The following is a 22,485-nucleotide window of genomic DNA, read 5'->3' as shown; positions in this document are numbered from 1 at the left end:
TCACATAAACAAATTAATCTACCACACACAAACTGTAAGCAATGATCATAAAACAATTTCCATCCCAAATTTTTCTCTCCATATAACGTTTTATCCACATTATGCGCTGTATTTTAACGGACATTTCAAAATTAATCATTCTTAATCCTCCAAAGTCACAATCCTGATACATTATTGCCCGTTTAATTCGATCTTTCCCCCTCCATATAAATTCAAATGAAATTGAATGCACACGCACCCACTCACGCAGACACGCCGAAATGCCAACACATAAATGATAATGTCTACATTCTATATATTGGGATTATATTCTTGCTGTTGGATATTTTAAGGTGCAACTAGGAGTACAAACAAAGTACTCTGGCTAAAATTCACTTTACATCTACAAGTAGAAAAATTCATATCTATACATTGCATGTGAAATATCAATTACAATCATAAATGTGATTGATCTCTACAGGATCAATGCCATGAATATGAACATTTATGATATATCAATATCGTCGTAGTTAAAGTGATGTATTCCATTAAAATCTTCATTTAGCATTTTAAAACTAGAAGAGCTGCGTCACATTACTTTTATTCATGATGTTATATGATGGTATATATAGCAGTTTTTTCCTTCTTTTTAATGTAAGCTTTATCTCCATCTTTCTCGCTTGTTTTTCATTTTATGTTACACCGTACAATTCTTTTTACCCCTTCTTTTAGTTGCGCTTGACTGCTCGAAGAGTAATGCCGTTGGGAGGAGATATTAAACCATTGGTTCCTTGCTTTGGTGGTATCTATGATAAAATAGAAGAACAGTACCAAAATAAACATCACTCCAAATCAAATCGAATCCCATCAAATCAGATCAATTCTTTTAAAATATGGGGTTGTCCTTACACAAAGTTCACCCCAAAAAGAAGAGGAAGCATATCCTTGATTCGTTGTGATTTATACTAATACCGTTTCCATTTATTTAAGTGATGGTCACAACCGCCGTACAATACTCAGGTGCCTGCAAGAGGTTTAGCGACATCCCCCCCCCCAGGGGATGGGGGGGGGGGTCTCCAAACATGCCTGATTACGCACCCGCGTCCAGAAAAAGCGTCGAAAGGGTGTATTTTTCAGCTTTACGGCGTCGTCAACGTTTTCCTTAAAAAGGGGTGTTTTTCAAGCACTGATCGCACAACCCCCCCCCCCAAAAGGGTACCTTTTCAAGTTCACAGGTTTTCGACGCTGTGCGATACATACGCCATTAGGGTCATTTCAGAAAAGATGCGATACGCCATTAGGGTCCATTTTAGAAAAGATTCGATACGCTATTAGGGTCTATTTCAGAAAAGATGCGATACGCCATTAGGGTCATTTCAGAAAAGATGCGATACGCTATTAGGGTCCGTTTCAGAAAAGATGAGATACGCCATTAGGGTCCATTTCAGATGGACACGGGGTGGATAGCCCTTGTGTATGAGAGTGACCACCCCCCCCCCCCCCCGATCGACATATCCGTAGCGTGGCTACGTGGTACGTGCAGCCGGTGTACTTCCTAGCAATACACACCGGGCTTATGCTGAAAGGGGGGGGGGGTGCTGAAAAGGCTCGTATAACAAAGAAAAAGATCTACCCGTATTGACTTTACACACCGGACTTATGCTGAAAGAGGGGGGGGGGTGCTGGGAACATGCATATGCGTACCCTAAATGACACTGAGTGGGGGAGGGGGGATGAAGCTAGCTGCGGATCGACACGTATACGTACATGAAGACGCACGGTGAGTTGTGACCATTAGCTTTTCTGCCCTGCTGCAATCACCAATTCGTATACTGTAACCAATAAAAACTAACCTCTGTTTGAGGGCAGGTTTCAATCTGGTATTTCTGCAGAATACGTACGATGACCATCTTGGCTTCCATCATTGCAAACCTCATCCCAACGCAGTTACGAGGTCCTGTTCCGAACGGCATCCAAGCACATGGGTGATGTTTCTCACGGTTTTCTTTGCTGAATCTGTTATTATCAAATAAATACAAATTATACATAATATTATGCAGTTAAAAACTAGTTATAATGCATTCTCAAAGCGGTGTTTTCCCGTCAAAGTATGGTATTCATCTACAAGCAAATATTCCTTCAGATGGGACTAAAATCCATTATGTTGGTCCCTCGATCTTCGTTACTACATTTTATTACTAATAATAAGGTAACATTTTAACGCACCTAATACTACATTTCTAGGCGTTCTGATGCTGTTGTCCTAGCAGACATTATAGATAAACCATAGTACCTCTACCAGACACTTCACATGGACAACTAGCCCCGGACAACTATCCTAGGGGATAGTTGTCCGGGGGTAGTTGTCCGGATGGTAGTTGTCCGGGGGTAGTTGTCCTAGGGGGAGTTGTCTGGGGGTAGTTGTCCGGGGGTAGTTGTTCCGCAGGGTAGTCGTCCTAGAGAGTGGTTGCCCTAGGGGTAGTTGTCCTAGGGGTAGTTGACTGGGGGCGGTTATCCGGGGTGGATGTCCAGGGAGTAGGTGTCCGGATACGGGTAGATTGATGTTGTAGATGCCATTAGATGCTAAAATGAACTGCCTTCTCAGCAGCGAGATAATAATAATAATTATTATATAATTATTATAAATGAACGATTATTTTACTTATCAATAAGCATACCTGTCAGGATCATATGTTTCCGGGTCAGGCCACAAATTGGGGTCATGATGGATGGTAAAGATAGGAATGAAGATTCGCATGCCTTTTGGAACGGTGAATCCGTTGATGTCGAAAGGCTCATTACATACGCGATCAGTCCTGAAAGAGGAATATTATTGGTTTATTCATATGGTAGTTTGCTTGGTTAAAGTGGCACCACAAATTTCTTTCTACAATCCATTATTAGCTTTTAATGTAGCTTAATTGTTTACATAATGCTTTGAAATGCTTGTAACTGCCCCAGAATCATAATTGGTCATTGATAGTCCATTAGTATAAAGAGTGTCGACAGTGTTTTTCAATTTCGAAATCATTTCAAAGATCCTTTTTAATGAGTCAAAACAGAGAAAAACTAACGAGCGAAACCTGACAATATAGGTATACAGCGTATGCATCTTTGGGAATTTGCAAATCACAATATAGACAAGGAAAAAAAAACATACATTAGGGCTGGTGGATATATGCGTTCTGTCTCGCAGAAGATTTGTTCAAGGTAAGGCATTTTCGAGATTGATTGATATCCGACATCCTCTGCCTCAGGCGCTACATCGTCGATTTCATTCACAAGTTTGTCCTGTACATCGGGATGTGTTGCAAGTAAGTATAGCATGTATCCACAAGTGGTGTTTGTTGTCTCATAACCAGCCAAGAAAAAGATCAAAGCCTACATGGTTAAATACAAAAGATGATATATTTCTTTTAGCAGACTACTTTCAATATAACGTAGGAAAATTACATTAAAAATTAATTATCTTCTGTCCTGGAACATTTAGTTTCGTTCCCCCAAAATCTATAATCTGGATTTATATCACACTTCATAAATTGCTACTGAGCACTGTATACAGTACTTGGTTCATCATACAAAGGTCATCGGATTCGTGCAGCCAAAAGGTAGATCATTTCAAGTTCTGTGCTAGTTTTATGCTAGTTTGATCTAGCACCAGAGGTGAAATCATTCAATCTCCGCAAGATTTTTTCCCCTTTCAGAGGATTCCTACGACTTAAAGGCAATATGGGCAAAAGACACTCTTGGTGCTATTTCCATAGCGTTTAGCATCCTACCAGATGCCCACATTTCTCCTAGATAGCAAATCTATTAAGGTGTTCCGTGCAAGGCATCAAACGCATGACCGTTCTATCTCCAGTCATTAAGTTAAAACCAAACCAAACCAAAGTATATTATATGAGGATATTTATGGCAAAAGAAAGGTATTCTGTGAGGTTTATGTCAAATTTATATGAAGAACGGAAATTTCTTTAATATTCGAAATGTTACTTATATTCTTTAAACACAACTTTTGAATATTATTCCAACGATGAAGGGATTACCTGACTGATCACCTCGCTTTCGTTTAGCCTGATTTTGCTAGAACTCTTTTTCTGAAGTCCACCCTCATCAATGGCCTCATCTTCTGGGTCACCATGGATACCATCTGCTTTATTCTTGTTATTGCCGGTTATGTCTCTCATTTGGGCGTCCAAAAGAAGCTGAAGATAGTCGATCCTCTATTCGAATTATAATGTAATAAAACATTACAAAGTAAACTAATACTCTTTTGAATAAAATTGTTTAAAAACAAGAAATTAGTGTTGATCACGGACAAGAAAAGGAGATATTTTAGAGCTATCTAGAAACAGTCAAAATACAGTTTATACGAATGAATCGCGGAAGCTCCTTCTAGAGATGAAGAGTAAATGCCTCAAAAGCGTTCTAACCAGCAATGGCAGGAAAGTACGGTAAGGATCTTGACTACGGTGTGTTGCCCCCTCGGAGCCAATGTCATTCTTTTATTTGTTTACTGACCGTGAAGACGATCATGATCAGCTACGCTCCACGATTCTGAACCCAGGGTACGTTACATTTTGTAACGAGTTGGTTTCATACAGTATCAAATTTGCATAATGAAGACAAGACTATCAGAAAGCTTGGATAAAACCATGCTCATATGTTTTAACATTTATATGGTTTAAATACGAGCCATAACATGACGATTCATTTTGAGGGTTGAATCAAACTCCACTCAAGACTTCTGTACAAGTTGTTGGATCAATAGAAAGGTCAGAAATACTAGAAGTGACACCAGGTCCATGCTGCCATGCTTGTTGGGTAGATGTTACAATAAACCCAATTTTGTTAAAATTGAGGAGAAATCTCTTGGACGCAATTTATTTCCGAAGATGTTTAAGACAATTTTATAGAGACAGAAGAGACAGAAGGGCTTGTTTCATTATTTATTTCCTTTTAAGGATCAGCGAAAATTCACAGGCAAACTTCATCCGAATACGAGTGCTAGAATACACAATACTTATTATGTCAGGCAGTGGGCTATGAGAACATGCTGAAGAATCGTGGTCCGATAAATGATCATTGAGGAACACCATGATCAAGAGACTGTGGGATTAGATGATTCTCACGTAATTTACATCGGCTGGTGCTACCCAAAAGATAAAAAGGAAACCAGGTTTAAGCAGTAGAGCTGTTACACACTTCAGATGGCTGATGTAGGATCTAAAGTCAAATGCAACCATTGGCAACCAAAAATCTCTATAAAAATAATAAAAAGCTACACATTCCTTGGCCATAGCCTGCAAGATATCATTCTTTATTTTGTAAAAGGCCATCTCAGAAGGGCCACGATGTTGTCGATAGGCTCACTTATAATCATTCGTGAGCTCATTCCAATCCAGGTGCTTTGAAACCGGACTAAGATATGATTTTCAATGATCTTGAATAAAAAGGGAAGATTGGCGACCGGTCAATAGTAATTTGAATTATCTCTATCCAAGTTGACAGTGATTTCTATCAGGAATTGTGGGAAATCACTTTACTCCAAGGAAGGCTTAACTATTGTCACTTTATAAAGAAGAAATTTGTCAACGTTTTGTTTAATGGGAACAATTATCTTATTAGCGAATCTTTTAGAATTCCTTGGCCATAGCCTGCAAGATATCATTCTTTATTTTGTAAAAGGCCATCTCAGAAGGGCCACGATGTTGTCGATAGGCTCACTTATAATCATTCGTGAGCTCATTCCAATCCAGGTGCTTTGAAACCGGACTAAGATATGATTTTCAATGATCTTGAATAAAAAGGGAAGATTGGCGACCGGTCAATAGTAATTTGAATTATCTCTATCCAAGTTGACAGTGATTTCTATCAGGAATTGTGGGAAATCACTTTACTCCAAGGAAGGCTTAACTATTGTCACTTTATAAAGAAGAAATTTGTCAACGTTTTGTTTAATGGGAACAATTATCTTATTAGCGAATCTTTTAGAATTAAGTGTTAGCAAATAGTTGGAGATAATTATGTTCAAGAGGGTGATGAGTACAATAAATGTCGTTTCCTTATCAGCATCACCCAACTGGTCATTGCAGCATGACGAAATTACTTTTAGAACTAGCCTGATAAGCTTGTGGATCTAATCCAAATACTTGATATGATCACTAGCTGTACGACACTTAGACCAATATATTTCCAGTCGTCATCTGGCATGCTTCGCTTCACACATTTCGTGGGAGTACCCAGCTGGATAAAAACCAGTGAAAACTTGTTTGGGTTGAATGTGTACAGGGATATAGGCTCTTATGGATTGAAATGATATAAATAAGAGCATATCTTCCTCATAATATCCCGATAAACAAAACACTAAAAAGTAACCTCTTTTGGGAGTGTAATTTAAGTGATTTTAAAGTATGGTGCCTTTTGAACTAGATTTAAACGTTATCGACACGTGCCTTCATTTAAACAAAAAAGGTACTCCTGTTCACGTTTTCATCTAACCTAAAAACCACCAATTTATCACGCGACTGGAGTAACGTGATCCCACTTACCTCTGTAAATCAGGTGTTTATGACCAAATAACCACTTGACCAAGCAACGAGTTGTTTGTCCGTTAACCGATGGTGGTGATAAATACGTAATTATTTGGTCTTGTAAGCACCTTTATCGATTGGTTTCACAGGTTATCCAAGGTTGATGGTAATAATCACGTTACTTACACCGGCTAATCGTCTTATTGTTCTGTCCGTGAATCTCTGGTTATATTAGATAAGTGATTCTGACGTGTCTTACACACCTCTTTAAATGGTTTCAAAGTTACCATAACTTTCTTGGTGATGATCACGTAGCCAAAACTGATTACTAATCTAAGCTGTGAATCCGTGATATTTAGGTGTGAAAAATTAGTAATTATTAGGTGTCTTAAAACACCTATTTAAATGGTAGTCAAAGTTGCCAGCAGTTCCGCGGTGATGATCTCGTGACTAAAACGGATTATTAATCTAAGCTGGGCATACGTGACATTTAGGTATGAGAAATTAGTAATTATTAGGTGTCTTAAAACACCTTTTTAAATGGTTTCAAAGTTACCACAACTTTCTTGGTGATGATCACGTAGCTAGAACTGATTACTAATCTAAGCTGGGAATCCTTGATATTTAGGGGTGAAAAATTAGTAATTATTAGGTGTCTTAAAACACCTATTTAAATAGTAGTCAAAATTGCCAGCCGTTCCGCGGTGATGATTTCGTGACTCAAACAGATTATTAATCTTAGCTGGGCATCTGTGATTTTTAGGTGTGAAAAATTAGTCATTATTAGGTGTCTTAAGACACCTATTCAAATGGTAGTCAAAGTTGCCAGCAGTTCCGCGGTGATGATCTCGTGACTCAAACGGATTACTATTATAAGCTGGGTATTCCGTGATTTCCACGTGTGAAAAATGAGTTATTATTGGGTGTCTTGATGGTTTCACAGTTACCATTTAAGTTCCGTGGTGATAACCCTGTGTCTGTGTGCATATTTCCAGTTGCACCAGTTAATGACACTGACTGTTGGCATATTTCCAGTTGAACCAGCTGACACCAATTAATTTGCATATTGAATATGGGGTGCGTGCAGATCTATGTTTTTTAAACAATGTATCTGAATTTATAGCATATTTCTTAATTACTGATGATTTAGTTATATGCAATTCATTTCGAAAATACTACAAATATAAATTACCAGTTATTAGGACATTTCGCTGCTTCGTATAAATTACATTTAATTAAACATGAATAAGGGAAACATTAACTGTGAACTAAAATAATTTCAATAAAATACAAGTACATGAACAAATTTCGATTAATTAAATTATGTAAGTCTACTTATTACCTATGCCTTTACATTGGAAATACAGACGTACCAGTATTGAAGTGTTGTTGCCGTTCAACTGGTTGGAAGTTTTACCAAATGGTTCTAATGGCTCAGCTAGACCAGTTGAATTCTAACTGGCCTGGATCAACTGGATCATTTAGCCCATTTCAATTTCCAGGGTTACCAGTTGGCATTAACTGGTTCATCAACTGGACCAGTTGCAACTAGCTTTCTCTTCTGGGATGGTTGCACCCACCCCCTCCCCTCCCCCCTCTAATCACAAACTGCTTCCGGCGCGCCTGGACGTAATTATGGAAGATCCAAAACACGATGTTCACGTCATGATGAGAACGTCATTATTTTGGTTCATTTATTGTGTAACATTTGCGTAATTATTAGGTTGAACGCGGGTTACAGTAACATATTTCCTCTTCGACGTGAATTTCACGTGAATGAAGAACATGATTCATCTCAAGTGAGCCTCGTAATATTCACGTGAATTTCACGCAGATATTTTGACTAAAACTATCACTAACGCTTCACGTGTTTCTGTGACGCGATAATTTCGTTTATGAAGATGCAATTTCATAACCAAACAAACACGGGAGTATTAGGTTTACAAACTATGGTCTCCAAGGTAGGGATAATCACGTTATTATAATGGTGATATTGCAGTGACAATTGCGTGATTTAGTGAACGTGTGTTTTAGGTGACATAGTGCAATAAACGTATTAACACATTTACGTAAATGTCAGGTGTTTGAAGAACGTAACTCTCCTCAAGTCGATAACTTGATATTGACGTGATTTTCACGTGATTTTGTTTATTGGGATGGTACCCTTGAATGACAATGATTGAACAAGGTGTAATTTCATCGTAATACCCTCCTCAATAAATGATCGTCGTAAGAATTGACTGTGAAAACCAGGGACGGTGATTTCTTTTCATGAACGGGGGGGGGGGGGGGTTGGGGAGGGGGGAGAAAAAATCCGCATCCCCACTCTTACATTGTACATGCAGGCCCCGTGGGACGTTTTTTTACGCCAGGGCGAGGGAGCAGAGTGAACGAGAGGGGTGAAGGTGACGAAAGTGACTACCCCCTCACTTTTCTCGAATATTTACTGTACACTTTGACAAATATTATGCGAGGGAGCGTATCGTAGCTCCCGAGCAAGAAGATATTTGCATTTTATTTGTCTAAACGCTGCACTCTTGGGCCCTCCAGAGCCTAAAAGTTTGTTGCAGTCTTTAGTCAGTATTTGCGATACACTTATTTGTTTCTTCTCACTTTTCAATTTTTCAGGGGGGACGACAACAAAAAATTGAGGAGGGGACGTGTCCCCCCCGTCCCCCCGGGATCGCCGCCCCTGGTGAAAACAAGTGAAGTATGAAGTACAAACCTTTTCACCATCTGATTTCTTCGACTCTCGGCGAACCGCACTCGTCTTCCTGACGATATCGACGAAGAATGTTGTTGATTTCCTATCGATGATATTGAAGTCGAGATATTCGAGGATGGGTAAGGTCCAAGGGAAAAGAGCTGGGTAAAAAGATATTAAGCAGATGGAAACCTTGTAATTATGATTTGTCACCAAAATTAAAGAACGATAAAACCGATACTCTTTGTTTCAATTTACTCAGACCATTTACCATAATAATAATAATTAAAATATTCAGTTTTTATATAGGGCGAATTATTAATCCTATTAGTGAGCACAAATTTTATTTTTGCTCCGGAAAATTTGAAAATCGCGCCGGCCGATAATTCGCTCAGTAGGGGGGGGGGGGGGGGGTTGTGAGCATTAATTTATTTTTTATTTTTGGGGGCCCTCGAAAATTTGAAAAATTGCACCCAACCTCTTCCCCCCCCCCCCTTGATCACCAGGGGGGGGGGGGCATCTCCAAAAAAAAGGTAAAAAATTAATATGTCTTTACACGTTTTTTCCCCGGATATTATTAGCCCGGTCATTGGATTCATTTATACTCTATGTGCACCATTTCCACTCCCTGTGGAGTATTCCTACCGTATGTCATATGTTAATTGCTAACACAAAGACTTTCGTCATCCTACCAGGTCCCCATTTCTCTCCTGGGTATGGAGTAGATTAATGAAGGTCAATGCCTTGTCAAAGGACATTAATGCCGTGTCAGGATCGAACCCTTGACCTTTGCATTTCGATTCAAGTGTCTAAACTACTCGGATACGACACCTCTAAAAGGCAATAGGCAATTCGTAATTATGAAATGGTTCGGAAGACCCCGAATATCCATAAATCTTTTTAAAATGGAAAAGTCAAACTCTAAGCATTTTGGAACAATCACTGCCAAAGATATGTAGGTGCTTCGTCTTTACATTTTGTTTGCCCTCTTCAGAAGAATACTTCCACCTATGTTCCATAGAATGTAACGTCGGTACATAAATGAATAATGATTCCATAACTTTCATGAGCAGCTATCGAGTAGTCGTCTCGGTGGGTTTCATAATTTTGCACTCGAGACCCTTTTTCTGCCCATGTGCACATGGGTAGCTTATGAACCTAAAGTGTTACTTACAGACTATTACTAGCAATGGGCTGGAAAAAGTGTTGCCTGCAAAGGCCTTCTTGGCGTTGGTGACGAATGGATGATGACGGTTTTCTTGGCAGTCTACGTTAAGTCCAAAGGCACAGCTTGCTATAGTGTCCATTACAAACGCTCCTACCAATCTACAAGTTAATAGTACAAGAGAAAATGTAGCTTCTGCGATATCAAACATTTTGTATCCCTTCATCATGAAGGCTAAGTGGATATCCTTTAACAGTGTTAAGAAATATGACATTACTATTAAACATTACACATTGTATAAAGGTTAGACCATGATTAAGACGAGATTACAGATTTAAATTTATCTTTCCCCTAAGAATACATGTATATCATTTTCTTTCATGGCAGTACTTACTCTCTGCACTCAATGTTCCCATGAATCTTCTGGTGCTTCTCTAGGTGCTTCAAAAGCCTGTCGGCGCACTTATTTATTAGCGGAGACATCTGAACAGGTAAAACGAGTATAGATCCAAACAAATATAGGTTAAGAGTGAAATGGTAAAACCAAGTGTTGTAGTCGAGTCCATAACTTCGAAGGCCAAGATTCAGTCTAATCCTAGTATCCACTTCCCAAGTATTCACATTAACCCATTAAGATTGGAACTCTCACCCTCATCGCGACAAGATCGCAAAGACTGTCAAGAAGTTAACTCAAGTGTAATTTTCAATACCCTTTTGTAAAGCTGATTCAGCAGGCTATTTCAATTCCTTTAGCTTAAGTTTTTGAAAGTCGTTAGATCATGTTTAACCGAGGGTGCCTTGTTCATCTTATTTTACCCACTGCATCCAACTCCCTGTTCCACTTGTCTATACACTAACTCATCCTGTTACACGAGGACCAGCAATAAAATGTTCTAATCTTCATCTATTCAGTTTTGTCAATAGTTTAATTCCACTGTAAATTTGCGTAATGGAGTTAAGCCACATTGGTCCGACTTATTCGAGATCGGTTAAACTCGCCCTTTTTTTTTTTTTTTTTTTTTTTTTTCCAACTTTTTATTGATTTTCGAATTTTTTTGTAACATTACAAAAACAACAATCATACAAGAATTAAATAATTGTATAACATTAAAAGAACAATAATCAAATACGAATCACTGTAACAATTACCAAAAAAAAAACAACAACAATCAAACAAACAAACAAACAGACCTGATGTAAAAACTAAAAAATCAGTCTCGGGTGGTTTGAACTATATCATTATCAAAACATAATTATGGATAATTAGAATAAATTCTCAATAGGGGACCATTTTCTATAGTGCATGTTTTCTTTGTGCTTTTGTTTAGCAATTACCAATTCTATATGTCTGATTTTGCAAATGAACGTTTCAAAACCTATGAAACTTACTACTAAATTCCTGCATTTCTGAATATAAATGTATCTCTTCAATAAGATAATTAAGTGATTTAATAATATTTTATGTGGTCCCTTCCAATCCTTTATGAATCCAAACATCATTCTTTTCCTAGATAGATCCTCATATCTGACAGATAGCTTTAGACCAATTTTATCAACAAAAGCTCGTCTTAAATCTTCAGCAACCTTACACTCATAAAAAAGGTGTAAAGGAGTTTCAACAGAGGTCTCGCACAATGTGCAAAGTTCTGTCTGAACTTGCTTCATTTTAAATAGTCTCTCATTGGTGTATAGAATATTATGCAAAATTTTAAACTGGAAGACTCTCATCTTAACTTCTATTGTGCATTTAAATGGGAGTAGATACATTTGTGGCCATTCCTCCTCTTCTATCCCATATTTAGTGGAAAATAGGGGTTCACAGACAGGTCTACATGTCAATTTACTAACTAAATCAACATAGATATTTCTAGTTTTTAGTTTTTGAATTTCTACTGTCAAAAGGTCAGACTGATCATGTTCAAAATCTATTTTCTCCAAGAACATTTTTATCAATAATTGATTAAATGAACTTCCCCATTTCTTCCTGACTAGCGATACTATTGCCAAATATATCATGTAGTATTTACCTGGTACTCCTCTTGCTTTCCAAAGATTAAATTGAACAATGTTTCCATGTAGATCAAAAAGTTGATATACATAACATAGACCTGCCTCATGAAAGGCCTTACAGTAAACTGATTTATTATCAATAAGAACATATTGATTGTTCCAAACAATTTGACTAAGTACACTTGCTTGGGCTCCTTGATCATCAACAAATTGATTATACTCCTTTGTCTTGGACCATGCTAACAACAAGTTATGATAAAATATGGGAATTCCAAGAGAATTCAACTGGTTCATAGAATAATTACTCATAAAAATCAATTTTCCACCAAATCGTTTACTATAGTGGTCAAAGAACAACTTCCAATGATGATCTGATTCTGTATAATATCTCTGAATCCACTTAACCAGCTGTGTCTCTATCATGCATTTTAGTTTCGGGAATTTAAGACCACCTTCAGTATAATCTGCAATCATTGTTGCCCGTGATATCTTATCTGGACCTTTCCATATAAACTGAAACATCAACTTTTCAACCTCCTTAACAAAATCATCGGGTATTTCAATATTGGAAACAATATACATAATCTTAGACATAACAAATGTTTTCAACAGTTGAATTTTTCCTATTAAAGTTAACCCCCGATTCTTCCATCTTAAGAAAGTACATTTTATTTCATCCAGTCTCTTATCAAAGTTCAGTTTCCTGACTACTTCCTGATCATATGAGAAATGAATGCCTAAAATTCTTATGCTTTTGTCTGCCCAATGTATATCATTTGTTTTTTCTCCATTGTGCCTATCTTTCCCAACCCATATACCTTCCGTTTTTGTTTTATTCAAATAAAGACCTGATATGATTGAGAATCCTTCAAAAACTTTGAAAACCATCTTCATTGATTGTATATTCCTACAAAAGCAAGTTATGTCATCAGCATATGCTGTATACTTTATTTGTTTTCCACTAAATTCAAAAGCCTGAATATTATCATTATTATTAAGTCTTGTAAGAACAACTTCCAAGCTCAGTATAAACAGTAAAGGAGCAAGAGGATCACCTTGTCTGACTCCTCTAGACACTGGAAAATATCCAGTGGTAAATCCATTCACCAATACACAACTACTTATATTAGTGTGCAATGTTCTAACCCATTGTATAAAAGATGGTCCAAAATTGAACGCTTCTAAACAATTTAGCATGTACCTGTGGCTTATTGAATCAAATGCTTTTGATAGATCAAGGGCTAGCATAATACCTCTCAAATTCTCCTCCTTAGTATATTGTAAGAGGTCTGATATTAATCTTATTCCTTCCCCTATGTATCTGCCTTTAATAAAGGCAGTTTGTTGACTATCTACTAACTTTCCTATCACCTTAGCAACTCTCTTTGCCAAGCATTTAGAAAGTATTTTAACATCTACATTTAAAAGAGTTATGGGACGCCAATTGCTCAGTGTGTGTTTATCTCTTTCAGGCTTAGGGATGAGTTTAATTGTACCTTGTCTTTGTGACACAGACATTACACTATTTTCATATGCAAAATTGAAAGAATCAATAACTTCTTTTGATATCAAAGGCCAAAACATCTCATAAAACTCCACAGTTAACCCATCGTTCCCAGGTGTTTTATTTCTAGCCATTTTTAACAATTCTGCCCTAGCTTCAGAGCAAGTGATATTTCCTTCACATGAATTTCTTTCTTCGTCTGTGAGTTGCTTAATGTTACTCTGACTTATGTAATCTTTGCTCACCTCATCTTCCACCTTATCTTTGTTCTCAAACAAAGTTTTATATGATTTCTTAATGAAATCCTGTATTTCAGACTGTTTATCAATACGTCCTACATCTGAAATCAAAACATCAATATTGGAATTTGCTGCTTGACCTTTTTCCAATGACAAAAAATATTTAGTACTCTTTTCCCCTTTCTCATACCATGTACACCTTGACCTCAAGATTGCCCCATCTGCAAAATAGTCATATATTTTAAACAACTCCTGTTCTATTTCCCTTTTCTTTTTCATTAATTCTTCATCTATATCTTCTGCTGCCATCCTGTCATCTAATTTTTTCAATTCTTTTTCAAGAGCCTTTCTTTTCTCTTCCCTTTCACATTTCTTCTTCTTAGAAAATGGTACAGTAAATTCTCTAATTTTAAACTTTAACCAATCCCATAGCCCTCCTTTATCATTACTATCTGTAAACTCACCAATCCATTCTGAGTATTTATTAGCTAAAGCATTAACATACTCCACATCATTCAATAGACTATTGTTAAATTTCCAGTAGGACGGACCAGAATTTTTTGTCTTAATTTTCATGTGCAAACTAACATGATCATGATCAGACAAAACACACGGTATGATATCATTTTCACTAATTGTATTCTGTAAGGATTCATGGATTAACCAAAAATCCAATCTAGATTGCACCAGTGGGTTATACCTTCTCCATGTAAATCCTTTTTTGCAGGGGTTTCTGATTCTCCAAACATCAACCAAACCAAAATATATTTTCAGATTTTCTATAAGATTCACAGAGTGCTTCCAAATGCTTTTCATTGAGCCACCTGCCCTGTCCAGATCAAGGTTTTGAATTAAATTAAAGTCCCCACCAATTATTAGAATTTCCTCATTTTCAACGTTATCTTGTATGGTCAATTCTACCTTCTTAAAAAACTCAACCTGATCCTTCTCATTATTTGGTGCATATATGTTGCATATCACATAAACTTTCTTCTGAATTTCAACTTTTACCAATAAAAATCGTCCCATTATATCTTTAATGGAGTCTAACAATTTAAAATCGGGTGTCTTTCTTAATATAATGCATACTCCTCTGCTCTTAGAAGTTCCATGACTGAAAAGAATATCAGATCTAACTTGATTTCTCCATAATGATTCTTCCTTTTCTACAGAATGAGTTTCCTGTAAAAGGATAATATCTTTGTTCTGTTTAAGCATATAATTAAAATAACGTTTCCTTGCTTTAAAGTCCCCCAATCCGTTAACATTATGTGTCATCAACTTCAAATCCATAGTTGAGATATGAATTACTTAGAAATACCACCATTATAAGATCAGGTTTAACATATATTAAACATTCAGGTTCAACAAACAAACAACACAAAAAACAAATCATAACAAAGGCTAGTTCTTCTGTATGCCTTAGGGAGATCAAGGTGGCGCTCTACATCGTGGTCTTTCCTTTTATCCTTTGAGTGCTTTTTCCACATATTCACCTATAAAAGTTCACTCTCAGAGTTAAGTTCTTGTCATTAACCTAATCTAAGTATTCCTTTTTCACTTTTCTTCTTGTTTTTAAGTAGGCAAGGTAAGTCCAGCTCTATAACATTATTCATGTTTTTGTTTTTTTAATGTTTCCAGCATTTCGATGTGGAATGATAATATTTTCTTTCCTTTGACGTTTTGAGTTATTTCATCTTGTATTCTTTCTCCTTCCCGTCTTTTCCTTCTTTGTAGAAGATGCGAGCAGGATACTTGAAGTACACTGCTCTCCTTGTATTTTCCTCTTTCAGCTTCTTCTTGATGTGAATCAGCTTCTTCCGTTGTTCACGAATTTCCTTAGGCAACATTTCATCCACGTAAATAGGATGCTTTCCATTGTGCTCAAAGGGTTTCTCCTTCAAGAAGCGACGTGCATTTACCAGGATCATACTTTTGGTCGAGTACCGATTAAAGGCTGCAATAATCGGCCTTGGTCGAGGTGATGAGGTGCTTCCGCTGCGATGTGCCCTTTCGATGATTACTTCAGCTTCAATCTGCAAATGCGACTTGGCAAATGACTGGATCAAATTTTCACAATTCTTGTTCTCAGCACCCTCTGGAAAGCCTTGGAACACAAGTGTGTTTCTCATTCCCCTGGCGGATAGGTCTGTCAGACGTTCGCGCAACTTCTCATTCTCCTTTTCTTGTGCGTGCAATTTCTCTTTGATTGAACCAATGTCAAACTCAATCCCTTCTTGCTTTTCCTTCACTTCTTCTATCTCTCTCTTATTGTTATCAATCTGAGTAAGGGATAAGTCTAATCTGGCCACTATGTCATTGAATTTTGAGTTCATTTGATCCATTCTGTCAAGAAGCTTTGCTAGTAAATCTTCAGTGGTTGTACTTGCCTGCACCTTTTGATCTCCATTGATCTTTCGCTTCTTCTCTGCCCGCGGTTCGTCTTCGTCTTTTTCCTTCTCCTTTCCCCCGACAACTTGGGGGTGCGACTCCTGCGAGTCCTGGCCTGCTTCGCTGGTTCCAGTAAGCACTGACTGCTGAGTGAGATTTTCAAGTTGAATGTCCGAGTTTTCATCGATATCCATCTCTGTTCTGCCTGAAATTGAGCCAGAAGGGGTGAAGTATTGGGAAATCCTTGGTGAAACGTCCATTTTGTCCATCTGTCTTTTCTTTCCACTCATTTTTAAATTATCTTACAGAAATTTTCCACGATGAGAAAAAATACGGTTTGACTTAGTAGGGCGCCATCTTTCTCTCTCTAAACTCGCCCTTGGGTCTAAAATCGCATTTAGCTAAACGAAAAACCTCAGACTACCTTCCTTTGTTAAACTAAATTTTGTACAAAAGCCTGGACCAGGCTCCGAGTTTAAATTTTAGCAGAATACTGGCACTTGTGAATTTTTCACAAAGGTCTTACATTACCTTTCCTCTTTTGTTGCGGAGGAATACTGTTGAACAAAGTACTATGATCAAAAGGCATTGGCAACACATTTAATTTCAAAACGGGCGTTCCGGGTGAAAATTGTATCGAGTTTTTAACGAATAAAACTGATAGAAAACTTAGGCCCTGGAACTTGTAACTTTGCTGACAAATGTATAAATACGAGTGTGAAACACGTTGAAATAACAATGTTGGCAATGTGAGAGGAAGCCTGTACTAGGGACTAGGGTGTATGAAAGAGAAAATGACACGGACAAAAAAAGGGAAATATTACGAGTTTCATCTTGGCTGCGCTGAAGGTAGGTGTGATGATATTCCTGATGCCCTTCCAGTGATCATCTTTGGAGAAGAATAATGCATCTAGAAGGTCATGGTTGAGCAATGGAGTCGCCTGAAGGAAGGAGAAACAGAGCAATATTTGAAGTGGTTTACAATATAGGCTAGCCTGTTTGACATTGTATTTTTATGCCCCTAATACACATACACTCAAGCCTAAGTCACACTGGGCGTACGACCGGTTGCCGATTTCTGACGATCAAATTTAAGGATAAAAATCTTCATAAATTAATTTGCAACAGCTCGAAATATTGGCGAATGGTTGGCAGTTGTTAGGCTATTGGTCGGCAAAAACAAGTAACTGGTCGAAGATATAATTGCCTACGATTTAACGGCTGACGCCAAGCATTATATTGGAGTAGGAATATGATGTCTTGCTCATTATTGGCAAATATTAGATGTGGTGTGATTGAATTTGAATTGTTCACTTTGTGATATTTCTTAATTTTCTTTTAAAATGAATAATTAGGTTGCACTAAAGCCGATTTCTAAGATGTTATCATAAAAATAATAATCATGTAATGAAAAATAAAGATGAGATAGAAGGACACGGTTAAGGACAAGGACACAGCTGCGTGCAGATGACAGTGAGAAGTAGTAGGTAATGTAGAAGGGGAAGGAGGAGTATAATAGGGAAGGGGAGGGGTAAAGTATTTCACACAAATAAGAACAGAAGACGTTTTCTTATATTATCTATATTTCAACTGGACGCCTTGAAAGAACAAGAGTGACATGTGAATATACTGCGTCCGGGCTATAAACTGATATGATAATGAATGGTAATACTAACAGTTTTGATATATCTTACCTATATAAGAATATCTTACCTAGACATTTTTGTTGTTAGAAATCTATAAAACCATATCACGAAGCCGCTGAATAAGCGGGGAGGGGGGGGGGGGGTTGGCTAAAAAAAAAAAAACATACACAAAACTGAAGGGGGGTTAACCCCCCTCCCCTGCGTACCCGCCTGTTTAGCACCATCCAAGACAACCGACTGGTTGCTATTGTTAAGGAAAGTTTGGATCCAAACTAGGGTTTGGCTTTAGATACCATAGTGATTCAGCTTTAACACAGGACGGTTGTGGCGCGTGGGGCACTTTAACAAAAGCTTTGCAGATCAGAAGATAAGCATGGTTATGTCAACCTGTTTCTTGCGCGTGTATGCCTGTGCATGTTCCTAGGTTATAAGTAGGTGAGGATGTCGTTATCCCATGCGGAAGATGATTAAAAAAGCAATTTAAAACTTAAAATATTCAGCATAACTTCTAGGTGTTGTTTCTTTCAAATTGCTATTGCATATTCGGGTTTCCACTTCATCCTTAACATAATAATTATTTCATGGTGTTTGATTCACCATTTTGAGTCGTATTTGGAATTGATTTGAGATTAATACATACCCAACGATTCGTGAAGCTACCGAAGTCTTTGACCATGATGTTTCTCAGCAAGTCCAGATCAGTGATACACAGCCCCGGTCGATGGAAATCGTACACACTGATATAGGCAGTCATGGGAGGGAGCGAAAGAGAGAGAGAGAGAGAGAGAGAGAGGGGGGGGGGGATGGAGAGAGGGGCAGTAATTGGGACAGAGAAAACGGGGGAAAGAGTAACATATCCATTAAAGTGGATAAATAGACATAACGCAATATTTGCATAACGCAATATTTGAAAATAAGATTAAAGAGGTTTACATTGCGATGGACAGATCAAGAAAAAAGAGAATTTGATTATGATTTTTTAAGAAGGGAATAGTACCTGGATATTCGGGCACTATTATTGTGATATCCTCACATAAAGAAAAGACCTTCAAAATATATCCAGATGAACATGCAATTTCATTTGATATATTATATTATATATCTAGTTTAGAAAGACATATAAGAGAAGAAGAAAAGGAAGATGAAAAAGAAGAAGAGTAAGAAGAAGGAGAAAAACAACAAAAGGAAGAATAATGAGAACCAAGACACAATACGACAAAACGCATGCCTACCCAAAGACAGTCCCTTGTTTCTTGAAGTAATCAAGGAATGCATGTTGAATGCCCTGTGGTATAGAAGAGAGGAGAGAGAGGGGGGGGGGGGAGAGGGGGGGGAGAGGGAGGGGAACGAGGGAAAAAGAATTGGAAAACAAAACGGAAAAAGTTTTAGGAATATGTAATATCTATATTAAATATTCATTTTCACATTTGCACAATTCTTATTTACTGAAACCGTAAGTATGACTTTTCATGACAGTTCTATCTAAATTACCAGTCATCATGGTTATCCTGTAATTCTCTCGAACAAAAAATCCGTTAGATTTCTACAGAAAAATAGGTTAAATCGATGTGAATTTTTTTTAATAGAATGCTTGGGACCTTAGTTTGCTGAGCAACTCGCCACTTTTAGGGAGTTCTTTCCGGTCACCTATAGAAATTAATCTTTTTGTAGATCAGTAAAAATGGTCCAGCATATTTGGATTTGAGACAGTCTTGAGCTATCATTGAGTGTCTCTTCATCAAAATCCTTAACTAAAACTATCGTACCTACAGCAGCTCATGATAATGATATTCAATTTACAGCGTGCCCAAAGCTCCTATGCCGATGATTGATATACCAGAACTATCAAACTGATTCTAACCTTTGTCCATTGAAGTGTGTTACCAAAGATGGGAACTGATTTAGGAGATTTGAAACCGTGTCTCGTCCAGTATGAACGAATCCATAGATCGTTGCTGTGATCAAAGAAAATGAGGTAAAGGCTTATAACAGTTATTGCTGTAAAATGTGATATAGTCATTATAGGTAGCTTCATTATGTCCATCATTAACAATACAGAGTTGGACCTTAAGGGAAATCTAACCATAACAGACAGTTACTTTGAGTCTAAAAGAAAGCGGAAAATCAGAGAAGCAGACTGGTGGAAATGTTAATTAAATCTGACAAAAATAAGAAAAATGTGACATTTTGAAAGTTGTAATCACTATACGTATGGGCACTTTAAATTGGCTGAATCGGTAATGTCACTGTGACGAAGTGCCGGAATTCCTTCCCATTTATTTCAATATACACAATTATTTAATCTTTTAAATATTTTTCAATTTGTTTGAGTCAGGAAGGTCTTTCCCTTTAAGAGGACATATAATAATATGATATATGTTATCCATAATATATTTTGAGTAGTGCCCCAAAGGAGAAGGTGCTTGAGAGGAAAAGAGAAATAAATACCAATGCCAATTAAATTATTACAAAGGTTGGATCGCTTTTTAAGGATAATACAGTTAGAATTCAAAGAACTAGGATAGCCAAATAATCAAGTAAAGGACTAGACATTAGACCTTTACGCCCATGGTGGTACAACGGTAGGCGCTATGAATATTAGATAAAAGCTATGGAAGATATTGTACCAAAAGTTAAGAATGTTTTAACTATTATTTAATTAGATTTGGAGCGTGTCTTTATATAAGTAGTATGCAGAAGATCACTCAATCAAATTTAAACAATGCTTGATCGAACAATATCTTTTAAAAAAAAGCGGAAACTGAAAATCGCAGTAAAACATCTTCATGAATAAGATCAGGGAAACATTGTCTAATGTGTCCCAAAAGGCATGTGCATTACATGGGAAATATTAGAACAATGAGAAAATACGATGTGAGCGAAGATAAGGCCAAAAGGAAAAGGACACTTTATATGAAACTCCATTTATCAGTGGTTACAAAAGTCTAGCGTGTAAATATTTTGATGGACTTTCAGGATTGAAGGGGGGAAAGATGTATCGGCCAGTTGTTAGCTAAAATCTTAATTTACTAGTTTTTTTTTAAATTTAATTTATACAATGGAAGAAATGTATGAGTTATAAATGGGGGTACCCTGCTATTCGGTACCTAAATTAAATAACTACCCCATCTCCCCCCCCCAAAAAAAAAAAACATGAAAAAAGAGAATGTGAATTTGATTTTGTGGTATTATAGTGAATACATGATTTCAAAGAGTTTCTCTTTTCGTAATAGCATCGTATTAGATAGAATTAAAAATGAAGAGACTGAAAACTTCGTTTGATCCTCCCATCGTCACATAATCGACATAAAATTCCAAGTTGAGAATGAAATTAACAAAATTAATGAAGGGTAGAAACGGTGAAAAATGTACCTCTAAATAGCTTGTGACCTACTGAGGTGTTTTTCAATGAAAATATCACTACATAAGGGATACAGTTATGGCTGACACTTACCAAATGTAGATAATAAATATGGCGCCGACCAGGAACCATGTCAAGGAAAAGCTGAAGCCAAGAAAATTGATCTCCATGATGTTGTGATCGAGAGTGTAATCACAAGACTGAATATTTTAAAAGGGAACTCACACTCTTATAGTAAACAGTGAGATAAGGAAAAATGCTTTGTCATAAAAATATGTTCATTGTGAACCCAGACAAAGGTCTCTGTTAACTTTATCATGGAAACATTTCACGAATTAATATTTACTCCTTTTGGTAATACTTTTAAAAGTTTAAGACAACATGGACTTTCATCCTCTTCAAGTATACGTTTGATATTTACGATGAGGCAATGTCAATATTATCAAAGCGAACATTCCACGTATCACCTGCCACGTATTAATAATTACTCCTTTATGTAATACTTTTAAAGTCTAGACAGCATGGAGTCTCATTCTCGCCACGTATACATTTGATATCTACGATCGGGAATTTAGATAAATGAGATTGTAATCATGACTCTAGACGTAACGGCATAATTATTCAGCAAGGGGCTGACGTTCCGTTACCATTTAATTTGTTTATCATAAAAAAAATGTTTTGTCATGATAATGTGCTCAACGTGAACCCAGAAAAAAGGTCTCTGTCAACATTATCATGCAAACATTTCACGAACTAATATTTACTCCCTTTTGTAATACTTCAAACAGCAAACAGAAGTCTTACCAATTCTAGATAATATAGACACGCACTCCCTTCATGTATATGTTTATTATCTACGATTAGGCCTACAATAAAAACTTGTTGTATTGCCCTTTGCGACCGACCCAAAAATCTGAAGATCTACGGTCGGCATTTTTTTTTTTTTTTTTTTT

The 22,485-nt window shown here is 37.0% G+C and overlaps 1 protein-coding gene across 1 annotated transcript; it reads right to left on the bottom strand.

Annotated features, from left to right (window-relative positions):
• Nucleotides 1-178: 178 nt before the first annotated feature.
• Nucleotides 179-21,799, bottom strand: LOC576854 (cytochrome P450 3A24). The gene is made up of 13 exons (XM_030974283.1): nt 21,626-21,799; nt 20,033-20,126; nt 19,404-19,456; nt 18,812-18,908; nt 17,350-17,466; nt 10,776-10,864; nt 10,391-10,542; nt 9,238-9,377; nt 4,026-4,202; nt 3,140-3,360; nt 2,658-2,795; nt 1,833-1,995; nt 179-785 (listed from the first exon to the last, which is right to left on the bottom strand). The coding sequence occupies exons 1-13, from the start codon at nt 21,700-21,702 to the stop codon at nt 708-710; spliced, it is 1,596 nt and encodes a 531-aa protein (XP_030830143.1). The 5' UTR covers nt 21,703-21,799; the 3' UTR covers nt 179-707.
• Nucleotides 21,800-22,485: the final 686 nt, after the last annotated feature.

This window comes from Strongylocentrotus purpuratus, unplaced genomic scaffold (genome assembly GCF_000002235.5).
Source record: "Strongylocentrotus purpuratus isolate Spur 01 unplaced genomic scaffold, Spur_5.0 spur5_scaffold_7, whole genome shotgun sequence".
Classification (NCBI taxonomy): Eukaryota; Metazoa; Echinodermata; class Echinoidea; order Camarodonta; family Strongylocentrotidae; genus Strongylocentrotus; species Strongylocentrotus purpuratus.
This window is presented reverse-complemented; position numbering and strand designations above follow the sequence as displayed.